The 26,738-nt window shown below is 31.9% G+C and overlaps 1 protein-coding gene across 2 annotated transcripts in view; it reads right to left on the bottom strand.

Annotated features, from left to right (window-relative positions):
* Nucleotides 1-1,061: 1,061 nt before the first annotated feature.
* Nucleotides 1,062-26,738, bottom strand: part of LOC106467372 (protein Fe65 homolog) — a 42,048-nt gene continuing 16,371 nt past the window's right edge. Inside the window, exons 2-16 of one of the 2 annotated variants that reach the window (XM_022395540.1) lie at nucleotides 23,007-23,241; nucleotides 21,854-22,090; nucleotides 20,747-21,003; nucleotides 20,257-20,396; nucleotides 17,889-17,983; nucleotides 16,110-16,155; nucleotides 15,228-15,383; nucleotides 14,141-14,268; nucleotides 11,998-12,003; nucleotides 10,499-10,788; nucleotides 9,227-9,429; nucleotides 8,977-9,047; nucleotides 8,578-8,686; nucleotides 6,219-6,293; nucleotides 1,062-5,684 (exon numbers count right to left, since the gene is read on the bottom strand). In XM_022395540.1, coding sequence (XP_022251248.1) covers nucleotides 5,613-5,684; nucleotides 6,219-6,293; nucleotides 8,578-8,686; nucleotides 8,977-9,047; nucleotides 9,227-9,429; nucleotides 10,499-10,788; nucleotides 11,998-12,003; nucleotides 14,141-14,268; nucleotides 15,228-15,383; nucleotides 16,110-16,155; nucleotides 17,889-17,983; nucleotides 20,257-20,396; nucleotides 20,747-21,003; nucleotides 21,854-22,090; nucleotides 23,007-23,241 — 2,120 coding nt within the window. In that variant the 3' untranslated portion in view covers nucleotides 1,062-5,612. The remainder of the gene's footprint in view (nucleotides 5,685-6,218; nucleotides 6,294-8,577; nucleotides 8,687-8,976; nucleotides 9,048-9,226; nucleotides 9,430-10,498; nucleotides 10,789-11,997; nucleotides 12,004-14,140; nucleotides 14,269-15,227; nucleotides 15,384-16,109; nucleotides 16,156-17,888; nucleotides 17,984-20,256; nucleotides 20,397-20,746; nucleotides 21,004-21,853; nucleotides 22,091-23,006; nucleotides 23,242-26,738) is intronic. The other variant, XM_022395541.1, reaches the window with a different exon arrangement.

The following is a 26,738-nucleotide window of genomic DNA, read 5'->3' on the forward strand; positions in this document are numbered from 1 at the left end:
ATCTGGAGGTAAATAGGAAAAGTAAATGATGGTTGCTTATACGTATATTTCCAAACTTGTAACACACATTCTTTATTAAATTTAGAGTTTTATTTTTATTTTTAGCCAGCTCTCAGAATGAAGCCAGGGGATGTGCTCAGTCTTATTGCATTTTCCAAACGTTTGTGGCCCTGGTGCAAATAAAAAATATTGGTCTATTTTGTTTTTAACAACTATATGAGTTTACTAATTTCGCATGTATTTCACTTTATGTCACACGTGTAGATCGAAAAACTGTAAACATACTAAGTCAAGAATACTAATAAGTTTATAGCATTTAATATTATTAATTAAAACAAAAGTTACATACTCTCTAGAGTCTATACCAATGTCTACAGTACTGTGAAATCACTCGCGCACAGATAATTTATATCCTGGCAATTAACTTTTAGGATATAAAATACCATGATTCTATTCATTTTTTAGGGAGGTGAGAGAGGGTAATTTCAGAGACGTTTTCCCAAGGAACCCTTTCCCTGGAGGTTTCTAGTGCTCCTCCTCCCCATGGCAATGTCCATAGTAAGTATGCTGAAAACACAGGCCTGCGATGGTTTTATTGTCTTGAAATGTTTACTTGTTCTACGGGAATTCCTGTACGCTGAATCTGATAATGATATCCATTTTTCTCCATCACGTAAAAACTTACGTCATAAGTGAATCATTTTCATTGAAATCTTGTCACATGCTTAAAATGTTGACAACCACTGGCTATAGATTTCTCTAGACCAATCGCTACGTGAGAGTCTTATCGATCATTCTAGAATCCACATAGTAATAAAAAATGTTCATTGTGGTAAACGAAATAATAAATTGATTTAAGTAAGAATTTTTTTCCCCGATTTGTAAAAAATCCTTACGTGATAAAAAAAATAATAATATTTTCAAAATCTGCTTAGCTGAATTAGGGAAAATCCGTTATTAAAACCAAAACAACTTTTATGAAGTTGAAATTTGCAGGCCTGTGAAATTAAAGCATCAGTTATTTATTGTAATACCTACTGAAGAATTCAACAAATACTTTATAAACATGTAATATTTTTATTTAAGACAGTTCAATATACATACACAGAGAAAAGCTAAACATTCTTCCGTTTCGTTATTACTAGTTTTGAATAATCACATTAACTCTGAAAAGCAGTTGAAATGAAACGACCAGTATTAGATGACCAATCTAAATCAGTTTTCTTTTATCAGAAGAGATTTTTATGAATCTCGTTCGAATTGCAGAAAAAGTATGTAAAATAATAGCAGACGTCGATGGGTCACTTTAATGGTGAACATACATGCTCCAGTACAATGAAAGACGTTTACGTGATACATAAACATTAAATCTGGAATAACAGCAAAGACGAAAGAAAGAGCAAATTTAGTCTTTATACGAGTAATTGAAAGTTAAAAGGTATGTACACGTGCAGGACTGTTTTCACACCGTACAGTAAAGTCATTTCTTCGTTATCCATCGAGTACAAACAATACAGAAAATGTGTCAAAAGTCTTACCGAAAAAGTCCTTCCTTCTCTATAGATGGCGCAATTTTTTATATAAATAGATACGTTACATTATCAAACAACTAAAGTATATTGTTTAGGCTCTGAAGCTACACAAATAAACAAATCAGGAAACACGTAGTTTTAGAAAATGTATAACAGATCCTTTATATAAATTAATCCCCGTCAATACATACCTGTATTTCTATACAAATTTACCTTTTCTTCTTCAACGCCAGAAATTATCTTCACTGGCTGACATAAATAATTCACAACATACCAGAAACATTCAAGAGAAAAGATATATTTTCATTTTTCTTTAAGACAGAATCATATATTAGAATTATTGCGATTACAGGAAATTCAAGCGAAAGTCCACTTCTGCGAAGAATAACGTACTAGCACAAACAGTTGGCAAACACCTATTTAAATATAACGTACATAAAAGTTGTTTAAAACTTCCGAACAGTTCTTGTCATTTCAATGCTAACTAACAATCATCAGTATACTTTCAGTCATGTGAAGTGTGTTGTTTGGTAAAATAATGTTATTTTTGTAAAGGATAAAACACAGTCGATATTTTTACGGTTTTTTAAAAGTCGGATACGTTAATTAACAAACACCAATATATATATATATTTATTCGCATCATACATGAATTGAAGAATTATCAGACATACAGCCAGTTTCAGTGTAACAATATTGTAGTAAACATAAATGTTTATGATCAACATTTATTGCACACAAAAAACGGAATTATTTATTCTCTACAAGATAAAACAACTAGTATCACTACTGTCACAAGTAGATTTTACTCACTTAATAACATTTTTAGCACTTAAAATAAGCATCTTTTGAGATGTAAAAGCAAAAACCTATACATTTATTATACACTTCGATCTATGAAAAAACAAACGCAGTCATCAGCGCTAGTTCATGGGTCAGGTCATTATTTGATGCTCCTAATTAAACCTGCCATTGCACTTCACGTGTCATATGGACATAAATTATCTTTATATATCCAACGTGTTTACGCTCGTCTAATACAATATTGTTTTATGTTGATTTGAACATAACTATATTCAGTGTATTTCATAAGTTTTAGAAAGCTAGAAAAATACAACAGAAACTTAGTTCGAAATAGCTGTATGCACAAGTTTCTTATTCTAACGTTTCCTTAAGGCCTAATTTTTCTTACAGCCTGAAAAGTCGATAAAAATAACAAACGCAACTTCAGAACAGAGATCACAATTGTCTAACAACCCCACATGGTGACTAGAAGTCCAGGTTTTCATAACGTATTTCCTACACATAACTATCGCTATTAAGCAAAAAGCGAAGAATAAGCAAGCTTTCTTTTAGAACAACATTCAATAACAATGATACACATTAGCAGGTTTACAATAAGTTAATTATACTGTGTCATTGTAGTTACAACCTTAATACACGAAACATTAAGTGAAATAACATTTCACAACAAAAGTCTAATTATTTCATTTCGGCTTTTAGTGAATATATATATATCGCCAAACTACTTGTTTGATGAACTTCTAACTCAGAAGTTCCTACTTAGAGAAGGATTACAATCAAAATTTGGAATCCTTCAATATTAGTCAGCGTTAGCTACAGTCCAACATGATCGTAAAATTCATGTGAGGCCTCCAAACTGGATAAATTCAAACTCAATCTGCGAATCATTTGTAATGACCTATAAGTTTTTCGTCTGTGATATTTAAAATAGGATTTTTCAAAGTATAAAAACATATAAAAAAACTTTAAAATTTATACAATCATGAGTAATAGAAGATCATCAGTCCAAGTACTTCGCTTACGACTAAGTTAATGATAGAACAAGAAAATTGAAAAAGGAAAATCGATTAAGTAATATATACAATCAATTTATATATAACAGTTTTCTTAAGCCACATTACCCTCTTATGATAACAATTACACAACACTGAGGATGTGATATTTTCGAAATATATAAAGAAAAACACGTGTATCGAAACATCTTCTCTCAGCTAATATTCCCGAAAATAAAAATAATATATATATACACGTACAACTTGCTGAAAATATATTCTTACATCTGCCCTTAAATTATATTTCAGAAATTTGGTTAGTAAACTTCAATTGAACATATAATTTTTTCATTTATTGTTGTTCTACAATGTTTCATTCCAAATGTTATTTACACAACAAATGATAATAAACAAACAAGTTTCCCAGGTAATCACAATAATTCTCCATAACTGACTTGTTCACGTGTAATTTACTGACATTTTTAATAGAATACTAATTTTCCCACGAAAGACTACAGCTAAACAGCCGAGTCAAACAAGGCCAAATTTTAATGTTATCATTTCAGAACACATGTAGAGCACAGTCGAAACATTACTGGTTTTGTAATAACTTAAATGTTGAAATTTCGAATATTGTCCTTGTAAAATTGACGAAAAACCGCCACTTTCCCCATCATTTTTAAAAGAAAACTATTAATTAGTATATACCAGACATCTTAATATATTTTAATAAGATATTGTCAACAAAACTAACAGCTTTCTCTATAAATTATAATGATGACGAAAAGTACGTAATATATATAAATGCTTACACGAACTTAATATCTCTTAATCCCCTACCCACTTAAATGTGAGATAACTGAAAGATTTTTGAAGATTCTGTGATTCTGATTTAATAAACATGATGTTTAATTTGTTTCATTGAACGTTTAGATAAGCAAGCAACGTGGAACGTATTATATATACGATATTCGACGGATTTACACTGAATTAAAAATCCGTCAATAAAATCTTTCAATTATTTTTAATACTAGAAGACGCTCTAAGCCAGCGATTTTCACACTATGGGCGCCTCTCTACAGAGAAGCATGTGTGATTGATTTTTTTATTATAGCAAAGCCAAATCGGGCTATCTGCTGTATACACCTAAAGGAACTGAACCCATGATTTTAGCGTTATAAATCCACAGATTACCGCTGTCCCATCGGGGAACCTACAGGGAAGTACAGCGCTGGCTGCGCGTCAGTGTTTTTAAGAAAGAAGGTTTGACGATTTAAAAAAAAAAAAAACTTGTTAGAAAAATATCCCAAACAAAAAACGAATAAAGAACAATATACCATATATAGTTTTTGTTTATCTTACCTTACTAACCGTGACACTTTTTTTTGTTGAATTTCATGTAAAGCAACTCGAGGCAATCTGCACTAGTCGCTGCTATTTTTGAAGTGATAGACTAGAGAGAAGGCAGTTAGTCAGCACTCACCGCCAAGTCTTAGGTTACTTTTTTACCAACAAATAGTGGTATTAACCGTCACATTATAACGTTCCAACGCTGAAAGGGGTGAATAAGTTCAGAGTTTGGTTTCGATTCCACGACTCGCAGATTGCGAGTTAGGTGCCTATCCACCCTACCATGCCAAGCCCTGACACTTAAACTTGGTGGTTTTTTTTCCACAGCAATATCTTAAATCGTAAACTATGGGGAGGCGCAATTGTTTTTTGATATTTTTAAAGATCCTTGGGGAGGCTTGCTTTGACAAAGTTTGAGAACCATTGTTTTAGATAAATTACTTACGTTACTAAAAAACAAATTCACCTACAGGGAAAAATAACATATTGGTTCTTAAAAATTGTCAATTAGCCTAATGTCGAGATAGTGCTCAGTTGTATATATTTTCTTACCACTAGATGACGCTAACATACGAAACATCGTGATAATCAATAAATATTATTATACTTAATCAGAAATACAAACCAAAATGATATTATGTATTATTATGCAAAAAAAAAAACACAAAAAAAACAACAACAACACGTATTTAAAAATGACACCATGAAGAAATTTAGTTGTTTTTTTTTTTTACATTCGAAAACTCTGCTATTTGTTTAATATTACTTTATAGTGATAATGAAAACAAGCAAAACCTATATTTCGGCAGCGCTGTGAATTTTCCGGAAATATAATAAAAAAGTAAAACTAAAAGTAATAACTAAAACACGTTACACATACATGTTAGAATTTCATAACATGAAACGTATTGACACAGTTTCTTTTCGCAGGTCTTCATGATTCGATACTCCGGCTCAAACTACTGGTTAAACTTCCAAACATTCCTCGTATTATTGACTTTAAACCCTGTAAAGTAAAAATGTTTATGATGATAAAAACAATTTATTTTGGATATATTAATAATAAAGAAATACTGTAGCATTAGAACAGTTAATATCTCAGACTAGAATAATAACCAGTTGCTATACGTATTTTGTATTGTACAATTTAAACACTTGCAACAATAACTATTGTAAATCATTAATATTAGCAACTGAAATACCATTACATTTTGATCTGAATTATTTTGAAAATTTGCTCTTAACGTTTTGATATCGATAAACTGCTTGGAACCCTTTATATCCATATAAATAAAGCAACATTTAATTTAATGAACCCTTAAGATATATTCTTGTAGATAACATTTAATGTAATTTAGTCATCTATAACAGAATACTATTTGATCCCTGGACTTTTATCATATGCTTTAAATGTAATCTGCTGTAAAAACAGGAATCAAAATTCAGTAACAACTATCAGGGTGTTCAATAGTATAATTTAAAGAAATACGTGAAATGTTTAGTTATAAACTTAAGCCTACTTTCGATTCAGTCACCGTACCTTCCTTTGTTGACCTTCGCAATTCTTTCTAGCTAAGGCTTCTCGATGAGCGTCAAGACACTTCTGGTAACGAAGCTATGGAAAATATTAATTACAGAAAAACAAAATAATTAACACTAGATTGTTAGGTTGGATGCAAAAAAAAAAAATGTGAATTAAGATTAGGATGACAGTTGTGTAAGTTTTGACACAGAGGTGTAAAAGAAATACAGTAAACGTCGTGATGATAACGCAATAAGATGTTGAAACATGTATGGTGTATGAGACTGGTCCAATTTATTGTGTACTATTGAACGTTGACTTTATTCCTTTAATACATATGTGTGAAACTAATGTGGAGTTTACTCACTTAAATTGTGAGAACTTTTGAAATCTGTTTTTGTTGCAAAGCAGCGAAGTGGGATATATGAAGTGTATCCGTTGCAGGAGTCACACTCTGAATTCTAGAGTTATAAGTCTTGAAGCTTATCACTGAGCGACCAGTGAACTAACATATGAAGTAAACATTTCTTAATCAAACAGTTCATAATTTATAGATACATTAATAAGTTACAAATGTTGACTTATATCCCATGGATTTACTCAGTTGTTTTTATGTTTGGAGTTGCTTAAATCTTTATAGTATTATAAAATTGGACTATTGGCTTTCATTTTACCTATCCAAAAGATTTACAACTGCATTAGGCCTGCAGCTAAATAAAAATTTTGATTTTATTGCAATATCAAACCCTATAAAACAACACCAAAATCAATCTTCAGCAGCGAAAGATGACTTAGCCATCAGAAGTAGATTTAGCTGAAAAGCTTGACAGCTTCCATAAATGTCTCGAAATGACCAATGAATGTATGAGTGACTGCGTAACTAAAATATAGGCCAAGCCGGCTTCAAAATATCAAAACATATCAATCTCCACTGAGGGTTATACTTGGCTATCGATCTAGCTGGCTAACGTACGCTGTTTAAGTTCGAAACTGTACATCTCAGACAGTCAGGGTACGATTCTATTTGATGGTGTAAGCTAATAGGTGTTAGATTACAAAAACTTGTGTTGTAGCTCAATAAAGACGGAGTTATAGAATCAACTCGCGCATATACTAGCAGGTCCGATTTGTCTGACGATGTTAAAAATAAAAACACTGATAAAGATAGACAGATATATAGACTTGGGGAAATTCGCTGTTGAAGGTTTACAGAAATGTTGCATTGTATAATAAGGTCGAACTTGTCTGACAATGGGCAGACTAAAACTGGTTTAAGACTTTGTTCCGAAAAAGGCTATCAGACAGAGAACACGATGAAGAAATGTACTAGTTTTAAGAAGTCATCTTAATATTTTTCGAATAAAATATGGACTACCATATGCTTTAGAATATTAATATGTGAGATTGGATATTATCCTATAGTGTAACTTTTTTTCTGAGTGGCCAACCTACAATCAGACGTGTGAAATAAAGTCTTACATCTACATTGAACTGCAAAGTTTAGTAAAACTGACATGTTTATCCCGAACGACTAGCTCAGAAGAATAACTAACTTTGTTTCTATGATAGTAACTTAATTTTAATTTGTTGAAGGACCAGTAGTTACTTCATTTTTTGTGTATGTTATTAAACCAACTAGAATAAGGTACTAAAATATAATAGATTATTTGTTGTGGAATTTCATGAAAAGTTACATGCCTTACCCGTCTCTAATTTAGAAAGCAGCTGGTTATTATCACCAACCGCTAACTCTGGGTTACTTTACCAACATAAAGTGAGATTGACTATCATATTGTAACGTCCTCACGATTTAAAACGCAAGCATGTTGTGGCGGGATTCGAACCCGCAGATTGTGAGTCGAGCGTCTTTAATCATCAGGCTATGCCAGGAATGTAATAGATATCTTTGCTCAGAACTGTTTTACTATATCAATAACCAAGCACCAAGAAAAAAAACCAACAACAAAAATCAAGAAAATATGTTTTAATTGATATGTCTTATTATTTGATGAATAATGTTGTAAAACATTTTCAGTCATCCAGCTTATATGATATATATCGAACATTAATGCTTGCTTGAAATCGAAGGTTTCAATTAAACATATGTACGTTATGTAGTTGATTTGCAGTCTTTTTTTCAAAACTCACGAAAAAAAAATTGGCTCATCTTCCATCTACTTTTTTAGATATTATGCTTCAGCGTCTAATATTCAATTTGGCTAAATCAATGGTACGTACTCTATACTTCTGAGCGCCACAACTCCTGTGTTGTTATACAGTGATCTTTACTTGGTTGTAAGGATATGACGTCTGCGCAAAAGCTTCAACTATTATGCTGACAGTAAACATGAAACTATACATCTTGTTATTTCCTCACCTTGCAAGCTGCTTCAATTGTTTTGCAAAGTGGTCCTGAGGAAGGCTCACAATGGAACACGTAGGCAATAAACTGATCATCTGCTGTGTGCATGATGAAAGCACAGTGTCTGGAAATAAGCAGGAATAACAAAGTTCACTATCTCTTTTGTATGGCTCATATTCTATATTCTTCATTTATTATACATTCATTGCCTATAGAATTCGAATATATTATTTCCTACAAGGATATATATTATTGCTTATAAGGATATATATAATATCCTATATTATTTTTTAAGATATCAACAATGTTAACCAACATGAATTATACATATATCTGATAGATCTAATATTAGACTAAGATTATTTAAAAAGTTTTTATCACAAATAAATTAAATCAGAATGAGAAAGTACTTACTTCACTATTTGTCCAATGCCTAAAAAGGTCAGATAGCGCACTCTACATTCAGCTAGTAGTCTTGGATCAGGCTGTTCAAAAAAAAGAGACTGTAAATAGAATGTAACTTACAAAACTTGATGTTAATAAAAGTTAAACAAAAGGGTTGCTGTGCAGAAACGTTAAGCATAAGCCAATTGACTGTTAACAAATATGTTGCAAAATAGAGTTAAATATTAATTTAACTCTAATTAACGATATAATTACTTACGCCTATCTTCGCAATGGCGATAGTAGAGGGCGACACAACAACATCAACGTATCTGTAGGCTTCAGATGGCACTGATACTACCAGTTCACTGATAGCGCTGTTGATGACGTCCATACCAGAAGGTTTTAGCACCAATGTAGTTCCAAGGTAGTAAGCTTTAATAATTTTTCTTGGTTCTTCCATAGGAGTAGGGAAAGACTGACCTATGTAGTAAAATACGTAGATAGGTAACTTATATTATCCTTTAAGAATTGTTTGATTCATCTATTAAAATACAAAGCGTTTTATATCAGGCATATCAGGAAATGATTAGCAGCCAAACAAACACATATTTTTCTAAAACACACAATAATTTCTTCTTTTTAAGTGTTAAGCAAGGTAATTTCAATCTAAACTTATATAATATGACATATAAGTATGAAAGCATTTCTAGAAGTGCTCGTGGTAATTATTCTACAGGTTTTACAGATAAGCGGACTAATGCCAATAATAGAATTATTTAAAATGCTTAATTATATATTAATCTTTTACTTTGGTTTGTTTCTTAACATGTCATTTACTAAAAAATATTATTATGAATCACAAGACAAATAGCGTTTCGTTATATCTAAAATACATTATTATTACGTTTTCCAAGTTAAATTAATAAATATTATTATAATAAAAACAGTTTTTTATTAATATCGTGAAGTGCATAGTGCGAGATTTAAAATATTATTAAACTGCACATTTTCTGATTAATTTTTCCCCAATAAACTTAAAAGAAAAAAGTCAAATAAAAGACGGAAGAAACATAAGTTAGATTTTTTATTTCTTTGGTAATTTTACAAATTGAAAAACAAGATGCCAAATTTTGGGATATTCATGATATTAATGTATACTTGTTTGTTTAGGATTTCGCGCAAAGTTACACGAAGACTATCTGCGCTAGCCGTCCCTAATTTAGCAGTGTAAGACTAGAGGGAAGGCAGCTAGTCATCACCACCCACCGCCAACTCTTGGGCTATTCTTTTATCAACGAATAGTGGGATTGACCGTCACATTATAACACTCCACGGTTGAAAGGGCGAGCATGTTTGGTGTGATGGGGATTCGAACTCGCGACCCTCTGATTGCAAGTCGAGCGCCCTAACCACCTGGCCATGCCAGGCCTGAAGGGAAAAATGACTCCTACAATTTAAAAACCATGCTACGAGTATTTGAAAGTTATCTTTCAATAGTTGATTTTATATCTTTGATTGTATACTGTATTAAGTATATCAGTGTACTTACTATTGTAAACATTTCTTGAATTCATATGCCTCAGACGCCTTTGCTCCACTGGTAAGTTGGTAGGCCTAGCAGCTACTGCTTTTATTCCCTGCCTTTCGGCTTTCATCGTTGGCTTTGAAGCAGCGTGGGTAACGAGATTTGCAAAATTTTGTTGGTAGCTACGTTCTAACATGATTTTTTTGCACAAGTCTCTCAGTGTATTGGCGATAATTCGTGCAGGGATGTCACAGCGGAAGACGTGGCACATCTGCTTCCGAGTAACCCGATCTCGTGCAACATAGGCAAAATCCCTGTGGTCAAACCCCACAAGGAATTGTTGTGAGAAACAGGAATTTAAAGTGAAGAACTTAAAAACAAGTGTGATATAAGTTATAAAATGCATTAATGAGATTGTTGAAAATTATGACACGTCTAACCTTTACAATTCACTCAACTAAGTTGTTCTTCCATTGAATAATTAGAATAATGACAAAACACTAGGCTGAAATCTGGGGTTTAACTTATTGCATTATAATCAGTTATATTTGTCATAAAACTGCGGTATTAGGTTTATTTTATTTTAAAACGCTAAATTGTTTATTCGGTCCCTTTGAGTTTTCCGAGGAGAAAGTTTATTATATTCCAGCCAGCCTGATGAGCTCTGATACTGAGCGAAACGAGTCGGCGGCAATGGACGTGGAGGACATAGTGTGGTTGAAATACCGTTATACACATTTCTTCTAATTGAAAAAGCCTAATGAACTGAATAAAGTATGCAGTATTTAAAAATAGCATTATGCACTCTTCTGCTAGGAAAAGCCCTAAGGGACTAAATAAAGAAGTAGTATTTGAAAATACAATAAGCCTAATACCAATGTCTTATGACAAATGGTATTGATTATAATCATACTTCGCCAGCAAAAGGCGCTCACATTATAACAGTTATTATTTCATTATATTTCTAATTTTGTGAAGTAACATTTTATTTCTAGAATGAAATACACCGAATAATAGTAAGTGTTTAGAAAAATTACAAGTAATCCGACTATCAAACTAAACATACGTTTAACTGATGTTTTACTAACAGATTAAAAATATAAGTTTTGATAATCAACTCTTAAGGCTGGTGAGAGGTTTTCACTCTTACATATGAATATATTTATAGTTGCTCACCTGAAATTGTTGTTTGGTTACTCAGCATTATTCAAATTTATAACAAGAAATAAAACATTATAATGTAATTCTCAATAACGAAAATATTATCATTCAGTATTTTAATGAAACAAAAAATACATGCAATTAAATACATTTTAGTGATAGATAAAAAAGTTGTTGGCATTTATAATTCTACTGAGGTTTAAAAAGAGTATAATAAATAAAGATCAAAATATCGTATTAGAAGACATATTAGTTTTAATTGAAGTAAGACACTATACTTTCCGCCGTATGAAAAGTCATTACTCCACTTTCATTACCAAAAACAGAAAAATAACAACAAAATATTTAGAGAAACTAAGTACCTTTCTCTGTATTAAAGGTTTGTTCCAAACAATTTATCAGAAAGCACGAAAAGATGGAGAAAACAAAAATTAAGTTAGTTATTGAAGAACTAAGGACTAAATTATTATTTATAAATTGATCTATCTGTCTATCTATCTTTATTCGTTCTGAATATCTTTTAACCTATCTTCATTTCCTGTTGTTACTGAATTTTTCCAAATATAGCATAAGGTTGAAATGTCCTGGTTTTATTTTTAGTCTAACCTTAACAGATTATCTTACAAGAAAATTCATGGTAAAATTGACAGCAGTAAATAAAGAAACTTTAATATTTTTAAACATCAACAGGTAAACATGATTGCTTTGTAAAAGGAATGAAACATTTCAGTATTTATATTTGTGGCAAAGTTATCTATCAACGTCCCTAATTTTGAACTGACGGAAGGCAGCCACTCAGCAGCACCCTTCCACCCACCATACACGCTAAGAGATTGACTGCAACTCCAGTTTAAAGTGCAAGGAAAATTTTGTGGTATCGTGCGGATTCGAACCTGTTAAGACAGCTCTGAAATCCAAAGCTCTACCACAAGGTTAGCCCGTGCCCAAAACGTTTCAAAATCCACTTATTCATAAAAATATAAGCTAACATTTTTATGAATGATACAAATGAAATTCGATGCTATAATTTTTTTAATATAAATAATAGAGATTTCAACTTTAATTAAAATAACTATATTTATATTTGATTGGTCCTGTTTATGCTAACATTTATATCATTTAAAAATATTTTTTTTGTTCTGACATTAATACACTGTGAGGTATCGTATTAATACTTCTTCTAAGTGTTCATTATATTTTACAATTGTAATTTAACATTACCGTGGTTTGCTTTATGTTTTAGAGCTGTTGTTGAAACTTTAAACGATATAATTAATTTTAATTTTACTTTCATTCTAAGTGTAAGTTAAGAATTTATCTTAAAAAATATTGGTTTGACTGTAATCTGAACTACTCATTTGACGAGAGGAATGTAAAGCTTGAAGTGCAGTTTAAACTGAAATACTGTCCCTAAAAACCTAAAAAGTGAAACACGTATCGTTTACTTCATTATTTTGTATCTATTTCTTTAGAATCGTTTAAAGCATTTGAAATGAAATTATATACATTCATACACATCCTACTGTTTGTAAAAAACTGTTACATTAGCTCTTTACTTCAGCTACTCACATTCTTGACATAACAAGAACATTTTAAAAGTAAAATCGCTACAGATATAATGATAACTGAAATTTAGATTACTTTCCTATTTCTGCTATGACAGTTAGTAAAATTGCTTATATTATTTGAATCCCCTTTCACACATGTTATATATATATATATATTGACGAAGATTAAAAAATATAACTACGAAACTGAAATAATCATTAAGGACGAATTTTCAGTGAAAGACGAATGCAGTTAGAAAAACGTTTCGGTTTAAATCTCCAAATCTTTAATGAAGAAAAGTGAACGGTTTATTGAAACTTCAACGTTTTATTAAGTTAATTGAGCAATACCAGTGAAGATATACGTGCACATTTCATCAAAACATCGACATCCCTTTGAGAAGTTCATAAAAGATAACTTTTGATTACATATTCAGTTTGCTTCATGACAAGTTCTCTAAAAAGAACTGTTGATTATATATATACTTTATTTGCTTCATGACAGGTTCTCTAAAAAGAACTGTTGATTATATATATACTTTATTTGCTTCATGACAGGTTCTCTAAAAAGAACTGTTGATTATATATATACTTTATTTGCTTCATGACAGGTTCTCTAAAGAGAACTCTTGATTCTATGCTCCATTTTCATTCAGTTATTTTTTTCTCCATGAATATCGAAATAGTATTGATGAAGATTTACTATTCTACAACGTATAGTAATCTGTCTACTGAATATTCATCCTTAACTGTTAAGTAATAGTTATATCTTTCAAGTAACAAAAACTACCGTGAAATTCATAACTAGACGTTTTTACATGCACTGAATTCATGTTTTGACTGCAATAAAAGTACGTGCAGAAAGTGAATCTGAGTATAATTATAATATATTATAAATAAATTTATAATAGTGTATAAAGAGAATATGAGTTTGATATACTAATTGTGAGATACAAACCTGCCGTTATCTCGGCCCACTCCCCATACTCGTATTGTTTGGATGGGCTGAATATTTAGAACAGTTAGGTCGTGAGGATTGATTAAACGAAGACAGTAATCATCCAGGTCCATGTACAGGTCTTTTCCCTGAAACACGTTAGAATTTATCACGAAACCGAATGTTTTTATTTTAGTCTTCACTTAATTCAGAAACTGTATAAAAAATTTCAAAACCTTATAGAAGGAGCTACCAAAGAAAGTATTCTACACTCTTATATTCTTGAGAGCATTGAAAACCTAGAATTAGAACATTTTGTTTTCATTAAATGTGTTACTTGAACATTTGTTCCTGATTTCGAAGCAACAAGTTTATAAATGGTTTTCCCTTCGTGTGGTATGTTTCCTCTGACTTCTTCATCGAATTATGATAATGAAATCATTGGGGTGTGGTTTATATATATATATAAGTCCTAAACTTTCCCCATCCCTTAGGCCTTTAATGATTTATATTTGCTAGATGAAAAAATAATTTAGTCACTTAGGACTTACGGTGATAAAAAATAATCCAATTATGTTTAAATTAAACTTCTCAATACTGGGTTAGTCCTTTGAGAATTTTAACTGTTAAATGTCAACAGATTTTTACTCACCCGAGAAAGAACCTTGGTGAGAAAAAGAGTTACACACGCAAGTCCTGTTCTAGGAACTCTCGAAACTATCGGGTCATCCTGAATAAACTATTATGATTTCTTCCTTTTATTCATTGAATGTACAACTGTCGCGTTTTAAAACGTTCAGGTACAGGATTGTCTTTGTCAGTTCACATATTTAGATACTGTTAAACGAAGTTTACACAAACACTACTTTTATAAAATGTTTGTATGAAACGAAAGAGACAATTTAAAAAAATGTATATATATATATATATATATACAGGTCAAATTTTAGTCAAGTGCTTATCAATCAGGCTGTGTGAAACATACATAGTGGGCAAATATTTCGGAAATTAAATCTAAATGAGAATGAGATGAGATTATTTAGCGTTCAGTAATTTTTGTGAAATTCCATCTACTGTTGCACATCCTATTAAACATGTATACACTTACATCTCCCCATCGCCCAATGGCATCCAAAATGTCATTCCGTCCAAGACTCAAATCAACAATACATTTATTGACAGCTTTGCTGCTTTTCTCGGGAGTTAGGTCCTCTTCTGCTATTTCCGCCCATCCTAGAGATCGTACAGCAAATCTAATGGGCTTCTGAAATATTATTAAAAAAAAAACTGTACTTTTGATCTCTTGGATATCACCTCTTTTAGATCTGGGAATATAAATACGTGTATCTTTATTGGATTACGTGAAAACTAAATCCAAACAGTACTATAAACAACAAATAATATACTCTATCTATAAGTATTATACGGTTTTTACTAACAATGTTATTTTAGAAGTGTCATTTGAGTTTACAAAAGTAAAATAATTAGCACATATTTCAACCAGATAAATGAAATCTACATTGTGCAAAAATTCCAAGACTAGGTATCGTTTTACTGCTTAACTATGATTTTCTGAGCTGACCCCCCCCAGTGGCCCAGCGATATGTCTGCGGACTTACAACGCTAGAAACCGGGTTTCGATATCCGTGGTGGGCAGAGCACGGATAGCCCATCGTGTAGCTTTGTACATAACTAAGAACAAACAAATCTTCTGACCATCTAAAGAACGTAACTAAAATATCTCACAAAAAATATTATTAAAAGGTGAAACTCATTGCAAGTAGACTGCATTTGGTTTATCACCTAGAATAAAGTTTTATGTAAAAAAATAGCAAACCTTTTAACTTCTATTTATAAAATGTATTTGTTTTTCGCGAAACGTTTTTAAATTTGGTTAAAACAATAACAACATGGTATAATACAGTAAAATTTTACTTTAACTTATTTTAATTATTTATGATACGCTTAAATTTTATACTAAGTGTCCTACCTTATCAGGCGTTAGGCTACACAACCGCTGAGGGTAGCTTCGTCTTCTGCAATTTTGTAAATACATTGTTGTTAATTTACGTTTAAACTCCAGATATAATTAATAAGTCGGAAATTAAGAATGGGGTATATACGACGAAAAACTTAAAATTCTCATTCTGGTAAGGTAAAAATTACATAGTAAAAACAGGTCTCCCGGTGGGTCAGCCGTTAGATTACGGACTTACAACGGTAAAATCCGTGGTTCGATTTCTTACGGTGATACAGCGCAGATAGTCCATTGTGTAATTTTGCGCGAAATTCCAATCAGTTGTACAAACTGTGATAGCAACTTTCCTGTCGCAATTCGTACGACACCTGGTGTGTCACAGAACCAGAAGATTGTGAAGTATAGAAATTATACAAATGATAAAAATCTCAATGTTTTATAGCCATTTCTTAATAAAAACAAATTTAATTAGCATTAAACATGAATATCGTATTTACCATAATAAAAAGACGAAAACATCTTGACGATTTTTTGCTCCAAAATTTATTTTAAATATTGTTGAATGACTGAAAGAAGAAACAACGAAACAAAACCAATAACTGGATTGTTTTTTGTTGTTATTATCAGACATCCTGAAGGAAACTAATAATATAATGATTAAAATTATCACCTAAAACAAATCATTAACTAGGTATCTGTGTTCATTTGTATCTTGCGAATCGGAAGATATTTCATGAACTGTATTTCACTGTGGGCAATGCTCTTGCGCAAAGGTTTACTGCACTTTCGTTCTTTCCCTCTTTTTGATGGAAGATTCATGGATAAGATTTTACGTATTTTGTTTGTTTGTTTTTATTTTGCGCGCGATTATATTTCACATGATACTGTGACATTTTATAACACACATTCAAACAAGTATGTATGAATACACGTATTATATGCATTTTAGGTATAAAAATGATGATACAAGTTTTTTAAAAATGAAAATGGCATTGCACTTCGAAGAAAGTGAAAATAGCTCTTAAAATAACATTATAAAACAATAAAGATAATGCACCTAAGTTATAAAAACTATGAGGGAAAAAAGAATAGGAATGAATAAATGAAACGAGAAGAAACGTAGAAAAAGAAGATTAGAAAAATAAAACCACCTTTGAGAAAAGTAGCAGCAATAAGAGCAAAAGAAAATAGATAAGTAAAATTTGAGAATTTTAAGTAATAGAAACATCGGAATAACACACGAAAAACAGAATAAAATATAACCAAGTGGAAGACACAGATGAAGCAAAATCAGGATGGAAGAACTGAAAAAAAAAGAAAAAAAGATAACCATTGAGGTAAAACTGAGATCAGGAACGAGAATCCCAGCAAAACTGAAAGACGTATATGGTCATAAACACAGACCGATAGAGCAGTGAATTATAAAAAAAAATATTGGAAGGGAAGAAATAAGCATGATAATATAAAAACAGGAAAGAGAGAAAAATTTTAAACTACGAACTGATGAAAAAAAAAATCAGAAAAGTTATTCAGAAACCTCATACTGTTGGTCACGGAATGCGTGTGCAACGGATTAATAGTATGACAAGGGAGAGAGAGAGAGAGGAAGAAAAGAAAGAAAAACAGAGAAGGGAAATAAAATAGTAAGGTGGAAAAAGTTATACAAAAGCCTAGAATAAAGTGAAAAAACTCTCAAGTAAGTTTCTATGGAAAAAAGAGCCCTTGGACTAAAACAGCCATGAGCGAGATAAGAACAACCACAGAGAGATACTGGATAAGATTAATGCATACTTCAACTGGTTCTCTTGCCGTCGAGTGAGTCCCGAGATCGTTTCCTCTTCGAAAACTTTACCGGTAGGTGGAGATGAAGCTGCTAGACTTGATAACTATAGAAAAAGTAACACGCTGTTGAAACTGGCAATAATGATGTTCTGAGCTTCGTAAACTTGGTAATTTTCTTACCCACGTACAACATCATTCTTTGAACTAACCTTAATATCCAGCAGGTAAAATTAAGCATGGTAAAAGTTAATTATAATTATTATGAAAAATGGCAAAAAACGTAGTGCACTGGACAGATTTTAGCTAATATTTGTACACTTTTTTCTGGTTACTTTTCCACAGAAACATTTTCTACATTCGATTTTTAATAATTTCAGCAAAACATAATAAATCTTGTAACGTATGTAATCAATTGCAAGTTGAAACGGATTTGAATGACTTCACAAACAAAAAGAATAAGTCACAATTTTTATAGTAAATGTATATATATATCCAGAACATAATTTTTTGTTTTTTTATTTCATTTACGACTTCTTGGGGAGTTAGTTGTCTCACAAACACATTACCGAAAGAGACAAATAACTCCTGATCATGGGTGCAAATATGTAAGAAGGTGGGGTCAAAAAGTGCAGTGAACCCAGTTCCGGAGCCAGGAGGTCTAAAACATACAAGTAATAATAATAATAACTTCGTTTTCACAGTAATATTTCTATCGACACGTGTGTATGCATATATATATATATTCTAGATGTAGGATGTAGCACTTACGAATTGACAATTGTACGCTCTATCCGGTCATATTTAAGCATTCCCAAGGCTGTGTTTCATTACTAATTATTCAAACCACATGATATGACACTATAAAGGGTGGCAATCAAGACTGGCAGATAGACCAGCATGAAAGCATGATGTGCCTTGTTGTAACACTTCCAAAGTACCCGGAGTTGCACAGATTTGATGAAGTGATTGGCAGATGGGCTAACAGTAGCATGAAATCATGATGTGCCTTGTTGTAACACTTGCAAAGTACCCGGGGCTGCACAGATTTGATGAAGTGATTGGCAGATGGGCTAGCAGTAACATGAAAGCATGATGTGCCTTGTTGTAACACTTCCAAAGTACCCGGGACTGCACAGATTTGATGAAGTGATTGGCAGATGGGCTAGTAGTAACATGAAAGCATGATGTGCCTTGTTGTAACACTTGCAAAGTACTCGGAGTTGCACAGATTTGATGAAGTGATTGGCAGATGGGCTAGCAGTAACATGAAAGCATGATGTGCCTTGTTGTAACACTTGCAAAGTACTCGGAGTTGCACAGATTTGATGAAGTAATTGGCAGATGGGCTAGCAGTAACATGAAAGCACGATGTGCCTTGTTGTAACACTTGCAAAGTACCCGGGGATGCACAGATTTGATGAAATGATTGGCAGATGGGCTAACAGTAACATGAATGCATGGTTTATCACGTTGTAATACTTCCAAAGAGATCACTAGTGGGTGTCATTAGCTATTGCAAAAATTGTTTGTTAGTGTTATGCACTCAATATGTTCTAATATATTGTTTGTTAGTGTTATGCACTCAATATGTTCTAATATATTGTTTGTTAGTGTTATGCACTCAATATGTTGTAATATATTGTTTGTTAAGATTGTGTTACACTTTTACTATAATACATGTATTGCTATTATCATTCACTAACTTAATTACATCGAAAAAGTTGATTTGCTAAGACTTCAAGCTGGTATATCATAAAAAGAAAAAATATAATATTTACACAGGTTTTTTTTTATTTTGCCGTTTATTTTCGGTTTGCTGTAGGTTATTCAGTACTGCTGTCTTGTATTTACTTAATGCTTCAGTTTATGTTTGGCTAACCCTTGTTGCCTCAGAATCTCCAAATGACTTCTTGAACCGCCCTGAAAAACACTAATTGCGCTTCCTGCTCCTGAATACACGAAAATGCAAAATAATGAGTACAAGAACATTATACTCTGGAGATAAAGGTCACATATATATTTACGATAGAAATTATGTCCAGCAAAAAAAAAAAAAAAAAACCCAAGTTAATGTTAAATAATCGAGAAACAGAGTAAACCAGTTTTGCTTCCAAGAATCATTTATATTTGAGACCTCTTGATCCAACTCGGTCATAACTGTGTTTCCATGTCCAAACCAAATATAAATTCTAAAGAGAAACTGATATTAATAAATTTAAAAAATGTACCTCATTTTTCAAGATGTGTAATAGTTTACCTTAATATTTGGATTTTCTGATGACACCTTCATTTGTATGATTATTTTCAGAGATATTGAATTTCTTTGTCAACTTAACTTTATATAAATTAAAATATATGAACAGCCCATAACACTTACAGGGTTCCATACTGACTCCAGACCAACAGACGATCGTTTGGATTGAATGGTATAGTTGACCATTGGAGGTACCGTTGGTGGGGGTGGCTGCCTCTGAATACTTCCACTACTGATGTGCCAGTAATACGGACCACTTTCATCTGGTAATAGCAATGTTAGCTTCTGAAGTTATACGCATGCGTAGAATGAATTTAAAAACAAAACAGTAACACGAATTTCGTCTAAAGACTAATGTAAATAAAGACACATATTGTCCAGGTCATGGCGGTCGTAAGCAGTTTTCAAAATAATTATCTTTCCAAAACTAGTATACTCGCCAACAAACATCTTTATAAATGTATTTTGCTATATAGAATAGTTTAGGAGCAAAGAAATTACTTTTTTTTACATTATAGAGATTCGCTGACCATTGGGTCACACAGTTTTACAATCTATTATTTTTTATTCGAGATCAAAATGTACATGAAGTGATTTGCCTGAAACAACCCACCTTCGTGTCTTTCCCAGCCGGGAGGCAACAGATCATCTTTATAACATGTGTTAGGACTATCTGCCTTCTGAGTACTCTCAAGAGAAGAGACTTTTTGTTCTTCAGAAGGTTTTTCAGGTAAGGGAATAGATTGTCTCTTCAAATACGTAGAAACTGCATCTTTTTTGACAGCGCTCTCTACTGGTGGAACATATTTGTTTGCTTCGTTATGGTGTTGTTGTAATGTTGTTGTAATGGATTGATCTGCCACGTGATTACTGAAATAAAGAACGAAAACCCACCTTAAATAGATCAATAATCACCTTTAATTGCGAACTATTATCATTACAACACACAAGTGTTGTAGAGAGTAAATGTCAAGTGTATATCATGTGAAGTGGTTAACGTATAACGAATGCAATTCAGAATTTCAGTATTTTATATTTAGGGAACTGCAGAAAATGAAATTTCAGTTTGTACAGGAAAATATAAATGTCAAAGACTAAATTTGGAATGAAAACTTCATAAAAATTAGAGTAACGAAATTCAGTAAAACGTAATATCTGTGACTTGGATTATTCGTGAAATTTAATTACATAGAAAATAAAAAGGTAACAAAGTAAGCACAACTTTAATCAAAATAGATGTTTAGTGAATTCAGTGCAGCCTGGATTAGCGAGTCTCATGAAACACTCGTATTTAAACACTCAAAAACAGTGTATTTCTTCGAGATATCTGACAAAATAGTCAGGTTTTTACGTAATTTCAGTAGTGATTAATTACTTTTATTATATAACCAATGAGATATTTCTCGTTCTTTAGTACTAACCTGTTTTCCTCTAATTTAATATTGAAAAAAAGTTTCGATGTTAGATTTTATATATATTAAAAATATTATTATAATGAAAGGGGATTTCAGATACAAATTTTGCCATTAAGCAACAGCGAAAATTTCTATCAAATTCTTGAACACATTATATATATAGTCTATTGATTATAAAAATACATAGAAATAAATTTTCAGTGGAGTACGTTAAATATTTGAGAAAATCCTTTCATATGTCTGATAAGTTTATGTGTCGTAACAATTTAGTTTGTTACAATTATTTTGTTACTTTCGCGACTTACCTCTCCAAACTTTCAGGTGTCACCTGTACACTGCCATTGCCATGATTCTTTTTCAATTCCTCTTCTTCTGCTTTTTGATTAGCCTCCTGTTGTTGTCTGACAGCAGCTTCTAGACTCAGATAATACTCCAAAAGACCGTTTCTTTCCTTGGTGGTTGTATTGTCATTTGAGTCTTTTCTCATGGGACTGTTAATATCGGACTCCGAACAAGTCTGTGTTGTATCAGCAGTGTTGCACCTATTTTTGTGAATTGAATATTCATACAACTTGTAAAATAATGGTTTCATGGAAACAGCCTAAGCTATCATTAGTGTCGATAAAGTACTTTAAATTTCCATCAAGACGACACCAAACATGATATATATAAGTGACAGCGCTGTGAATACTCTAACGAAGAGAAACTTAAAATAATTCGTAATTTCATGATAATAGTAAAATTATAGCTACTTGTTTATAAACTTAAATATCTTCCTTTTATTAAATTATCCGTCTGTTAAAAGCAGTGCTGGTTTAACCAAGCATGGGGATCCAACTAAATCATATTCATTTTAAATTATAACTTTTATCAACGACCAGATTCTTGAGAAAACTCAACTTTGTAAAAATTAATATGCCGAAGTTGATAAAAATAATTAAACAAATGTCAAACAACTAAAACGTTGTATCGTACTAGGCCCACGCATTCTTGGGGGATTAATAAGATTTTTCATAAAAACAAAAGGATAAACGATTTTCATGAAATGATAAAACCATTTAAATTTAATCAAAATAATGAAACTTAATTTGTAAAACTACAAATATTATATATTTTAATGTCTATAGCTGTTGTAAAACTCGATTAAAATGTAAAACTCCATTAGAACTCTTTTTTTTTTGAAGGCATAAGATAAAGACACTCATGCTAGAATGCAAACAAAGAGAAAACAGTTAACTCCTAATTTAATTAATTATCAATAAAATTGCACTATATGTCGTCTACTTCAGCTTGTAAGTTAGCACATTCAGTTATACATGTTTAATCTTTTTGTTTCATACAGTTGCTTAGTCGTTTTTGGTTTTCTATTACCCTTTCACATATCTGTGCTCATCTGTTCATTCCCGTAATCTGGTCCATTAATCTACTCATCTAAGTAAAAACAAAATAAAGACCTACATGTTATTATCTCTGTCCGGGTTTGCCATGACTGTCTCCGTTTGGCCAAAGGTAGAGTTCAAATTGATGTCCAAAGATTCTCCATTCTTAGCCTCGCCACTGTTCCTTACCGCATCCCACTTTTCAAACAAGCGTTCATCCAAGCCAATTGGGTTGAAGGTTGGTTCCGGGTTGCTGTTGATGTCGGCTGGGTTTAGGTGGTAGTTGGGGTTGGGGAAACTTAAAACTTCGTTATCTACCAAAAATATTCAGAGTTAAGTTATGATAATTAAATAAGTGTATTTAGTTCTATATTTAGCAGTGAGTAAAAATAGGCAACATGTGTAATTAGTAAATTAATAGCAACATGTAAACGGCTATTCATATTGTAAAAACGAAGATGCAGGCTGGTGATGACGCTGGCTATTAATTCTATAACGGTAAAATTATATATTTGTAGCTTTACGAATATATGAACATAACTAAAATACACCACGTTTTGTGAGCACTGAGTGATTTTAGAAATTCGAGGTTGAACTCATAAGCAGCTGTAAAATTTCTAGGTTAGGTTCATTGGAAATGTGTAATTTGATTTAACAATATCAATTGGAAATGTGTATTTTGATTTAACAATATCAATTGGAAATGTGTAATTTGATTTAACAATATCAATTGGAAATGTGTAATTTGATTTAACAATATCAATTGGAAATGTGTAATTTGATTTAACAACATCAATTGGAAATGTGTAATTTGATTTAACAACATCAATCAAGCTGGCTTTTAAAGTTTTTTTTTTTTTTACAAAGCTTACGAAAATAAGTCTTAGATATTGTTATGTAATTTTATCAGGCGAAAGTACAAAAAACGCGAGTTTTATCTTGGTGCTCTGCACACACATAAAAATATTGATAAATAAAACATAAGTGCCTTGCGTAAAAAACATTAACACCATAATGTGGCGAGACACTGAGACGTACCATGTAACAACGTGAGACACTGAGATGTGTCATATAATGAAGTGAGACATTATGATGTGTATATACAATAAGGTGAGACACTGAGATATGCCCATATAATGTAGCAAAACACTGAGATGTGTCATATAATGAAGTGAGACATTATGATGTGTATATACAATAAGGTGAGACACTGATATATGCCATATAATGTAGCAAAACACTGAGATGTGTCATATAATGAAGTGAGACATTATGATGTGTATATACAATAAGGTGAGACACTGATATATGTCATATAATGTAGCAAAACACTGAGATGTGTCATATAATGAAGTGAAACATTGAGAAGTGTCATATAATAAGGTGAGATACTGAAATGTTCCAATAAAACGTAGTGAAACACTGAGGTGTGCTAATAAAACGTAGTGAAACACTGAGATGTGCCATATAATATCAAAACTCAGGCATGCCATACGATATCAAAACTCAGACATGCCATACAATATGAAACTCAGGCGTGCCACATAATATGGCAAAACACTGAGATGTGTCATATAATGAAGTGAGACATTATGATGTGTATATACAATAAGGTGAGACACTGATATATGTCATATAATGTAGCAAAGCACTGAGATGTGTCATATAATGAAGTGAGACATTATAATGTGTATATACAATAAGATGAGACACTGAGATATGCCATATAATGTAGCAAAACACTGAGATGTGTCATATAATGAAGTGAAACATTGAGAAGTGTCATATAATAAGGTGAGATACTGAAATGTTCCAATAAAACGTAGTGAAACACTGAGATGTGCCATATAATATCGAAACTCAGGCATGCCATACGATATCAAACTCAGACATGCCATACAATATGAAACTCAGGCGTGCCACATAATATGGCAAAACACTGATATGTACCATGTAAACTGGTGAAACACTGTGATGTCTCTGGTTTTCTTATCTTCTCCTTAGCTATCTTGTCTACCAAAATACAAGCTAAGCTTCAGAAAAATTCGTCAACCCTAGTTATGTTGATAAAGAAAGATAAGAATTATAACAATAGGGAAGTCCATCTCTGCTGATTTAATGAACTGATCTAAGGAAGTTTCTGAATTTCTAGCTAGCATAAGCCTTGTATACTGATGTGTTGAAGTAATCCTTAGAACATAATGTAGGAGAACACATTACAATACTGAAACACAAGTTTTTGTTTTTACCATAATTTACCTAATACAAGTAATTCATTCCTCAGTTTAAGGTTATCGTGTTTCTTTTTCTGTGAAATTTGACTATCACGCCTTGGAAATTGAGTTCATTCATTTACGTAGCTAATGACACTGACGTAAGATTTAAAAGTATCTTCGTATCATATCGCATCCTTTACCTTCTATTCTATTGGATGAACTGTATATTTAACAAACCATTAAAACATACAGTGTCAACATCGATAGCTATCGGTAAAACATAATGAGAAGGAATAATCAACAAATATTCATATTACTTAATCATTAACGTGGTACTGTACAGCAGTAACACAAAGCAAGACGTACATAATTGTGATTAAGTTAGGTATAACAGACACTCATTATGGAAGATTTGTGTATGACGAGTTCGTTCAGTGGTGAATGTGAGGGTTCATAACGCTAAAGATTAGGTATCGATACCCGCGGTAGGCACAGCGCAGATAGCCAATTGTGTCCCAAAAACTAAATAAACGACACAACTAATAAGCTTAAGAATTACATATGTTGTTTTTCGTTCCACAGTATCGTGTAATTCTACTTCTCATCAGTAACCATGGGCAGATCGGAAAACACGACTAGGCTTGTTATAAGTTATAGTGGTTTTATGCATGTTACGTGTTTGGTGTTTTGGTTGTGTTTTTCGTTCCACAGTATCGTGTAATTCTACTTCTCATCAGTAACCATGGGCAGATCGGAAAACACGACTAGGCTTGTTATAAGTTATAGTGGTTTTATGCATGTTACGTGTTTGATGTTTTGGTTGTGTTTTTCTTTCCACAGTATCGTGTAATCTATATACTATACCCGATTTTGTGTATTGCATTTAAAGTTACTTGTTAAAAACTTTATATGTATTACTAGCCGCTCCCTTTGCTTCGAGAGAAGACGATATACACAAACAACATAAATGTTTGAGATATCTACTGTATCATTCATATATTACATACAAATAGACATCATCAAAACAAATTTATTACACTTAACAACAATACAAGTATAAAGATATATATATATATACTTAATGTATTTATGAATTCATTTTAAACAGAATTAGATCGTAAATAAAACTAAAATATAAATATACATTTTAGGAAAAACAGTTTGGTAGCAGTAGTTAAAATGAATTAAGTTACTATAGTTACAGACTGATCATAGATAAGAAATGAGATGAATCGGTGATAGGAATTATAATAAAAACCAGTCAGTTGCCGTGTTCTTATATAGCATTGATTCATTAGGTGTTAACCATGTTTAAACGTAATGCATGTAAAAACATTAAATTTATTTTGTAGCACTCGAGCAACGATTATTCCCAATACAATGAACTGTTAGATAATACATTATACTTTGACTTACTCCTCCCATCTGGTTTTATTAATCACCTTTTTATACCTGGATATCGATCCAGTAGTCCGTGGATGAATAAACCTAACAAACTGGTGTCCTTTACTTTCCAAACTATCAAGTAATATTCCCAATACAAAGAACTGTTAGATAATACATTATACTTTGACTTACTCCTCCCATCTGGTTTT

The sequence above is a fragment of the Limulus polyphemus genome, unplaced genomic scaffold (assembly GCF_000517525.1).
Source record: "Limulus polyphemus unplaced genomic scaffold, Limulus_polyphemus-2.1.2 Scaffold2590, whole genome shotgun sequence".
Classification (NCBI taxonomy): Eukaryota; Metazoa; Arthropoda; class Merostomata; order Xiphosura; family Limulidae; genus Limulus; species Limulus polyphemus.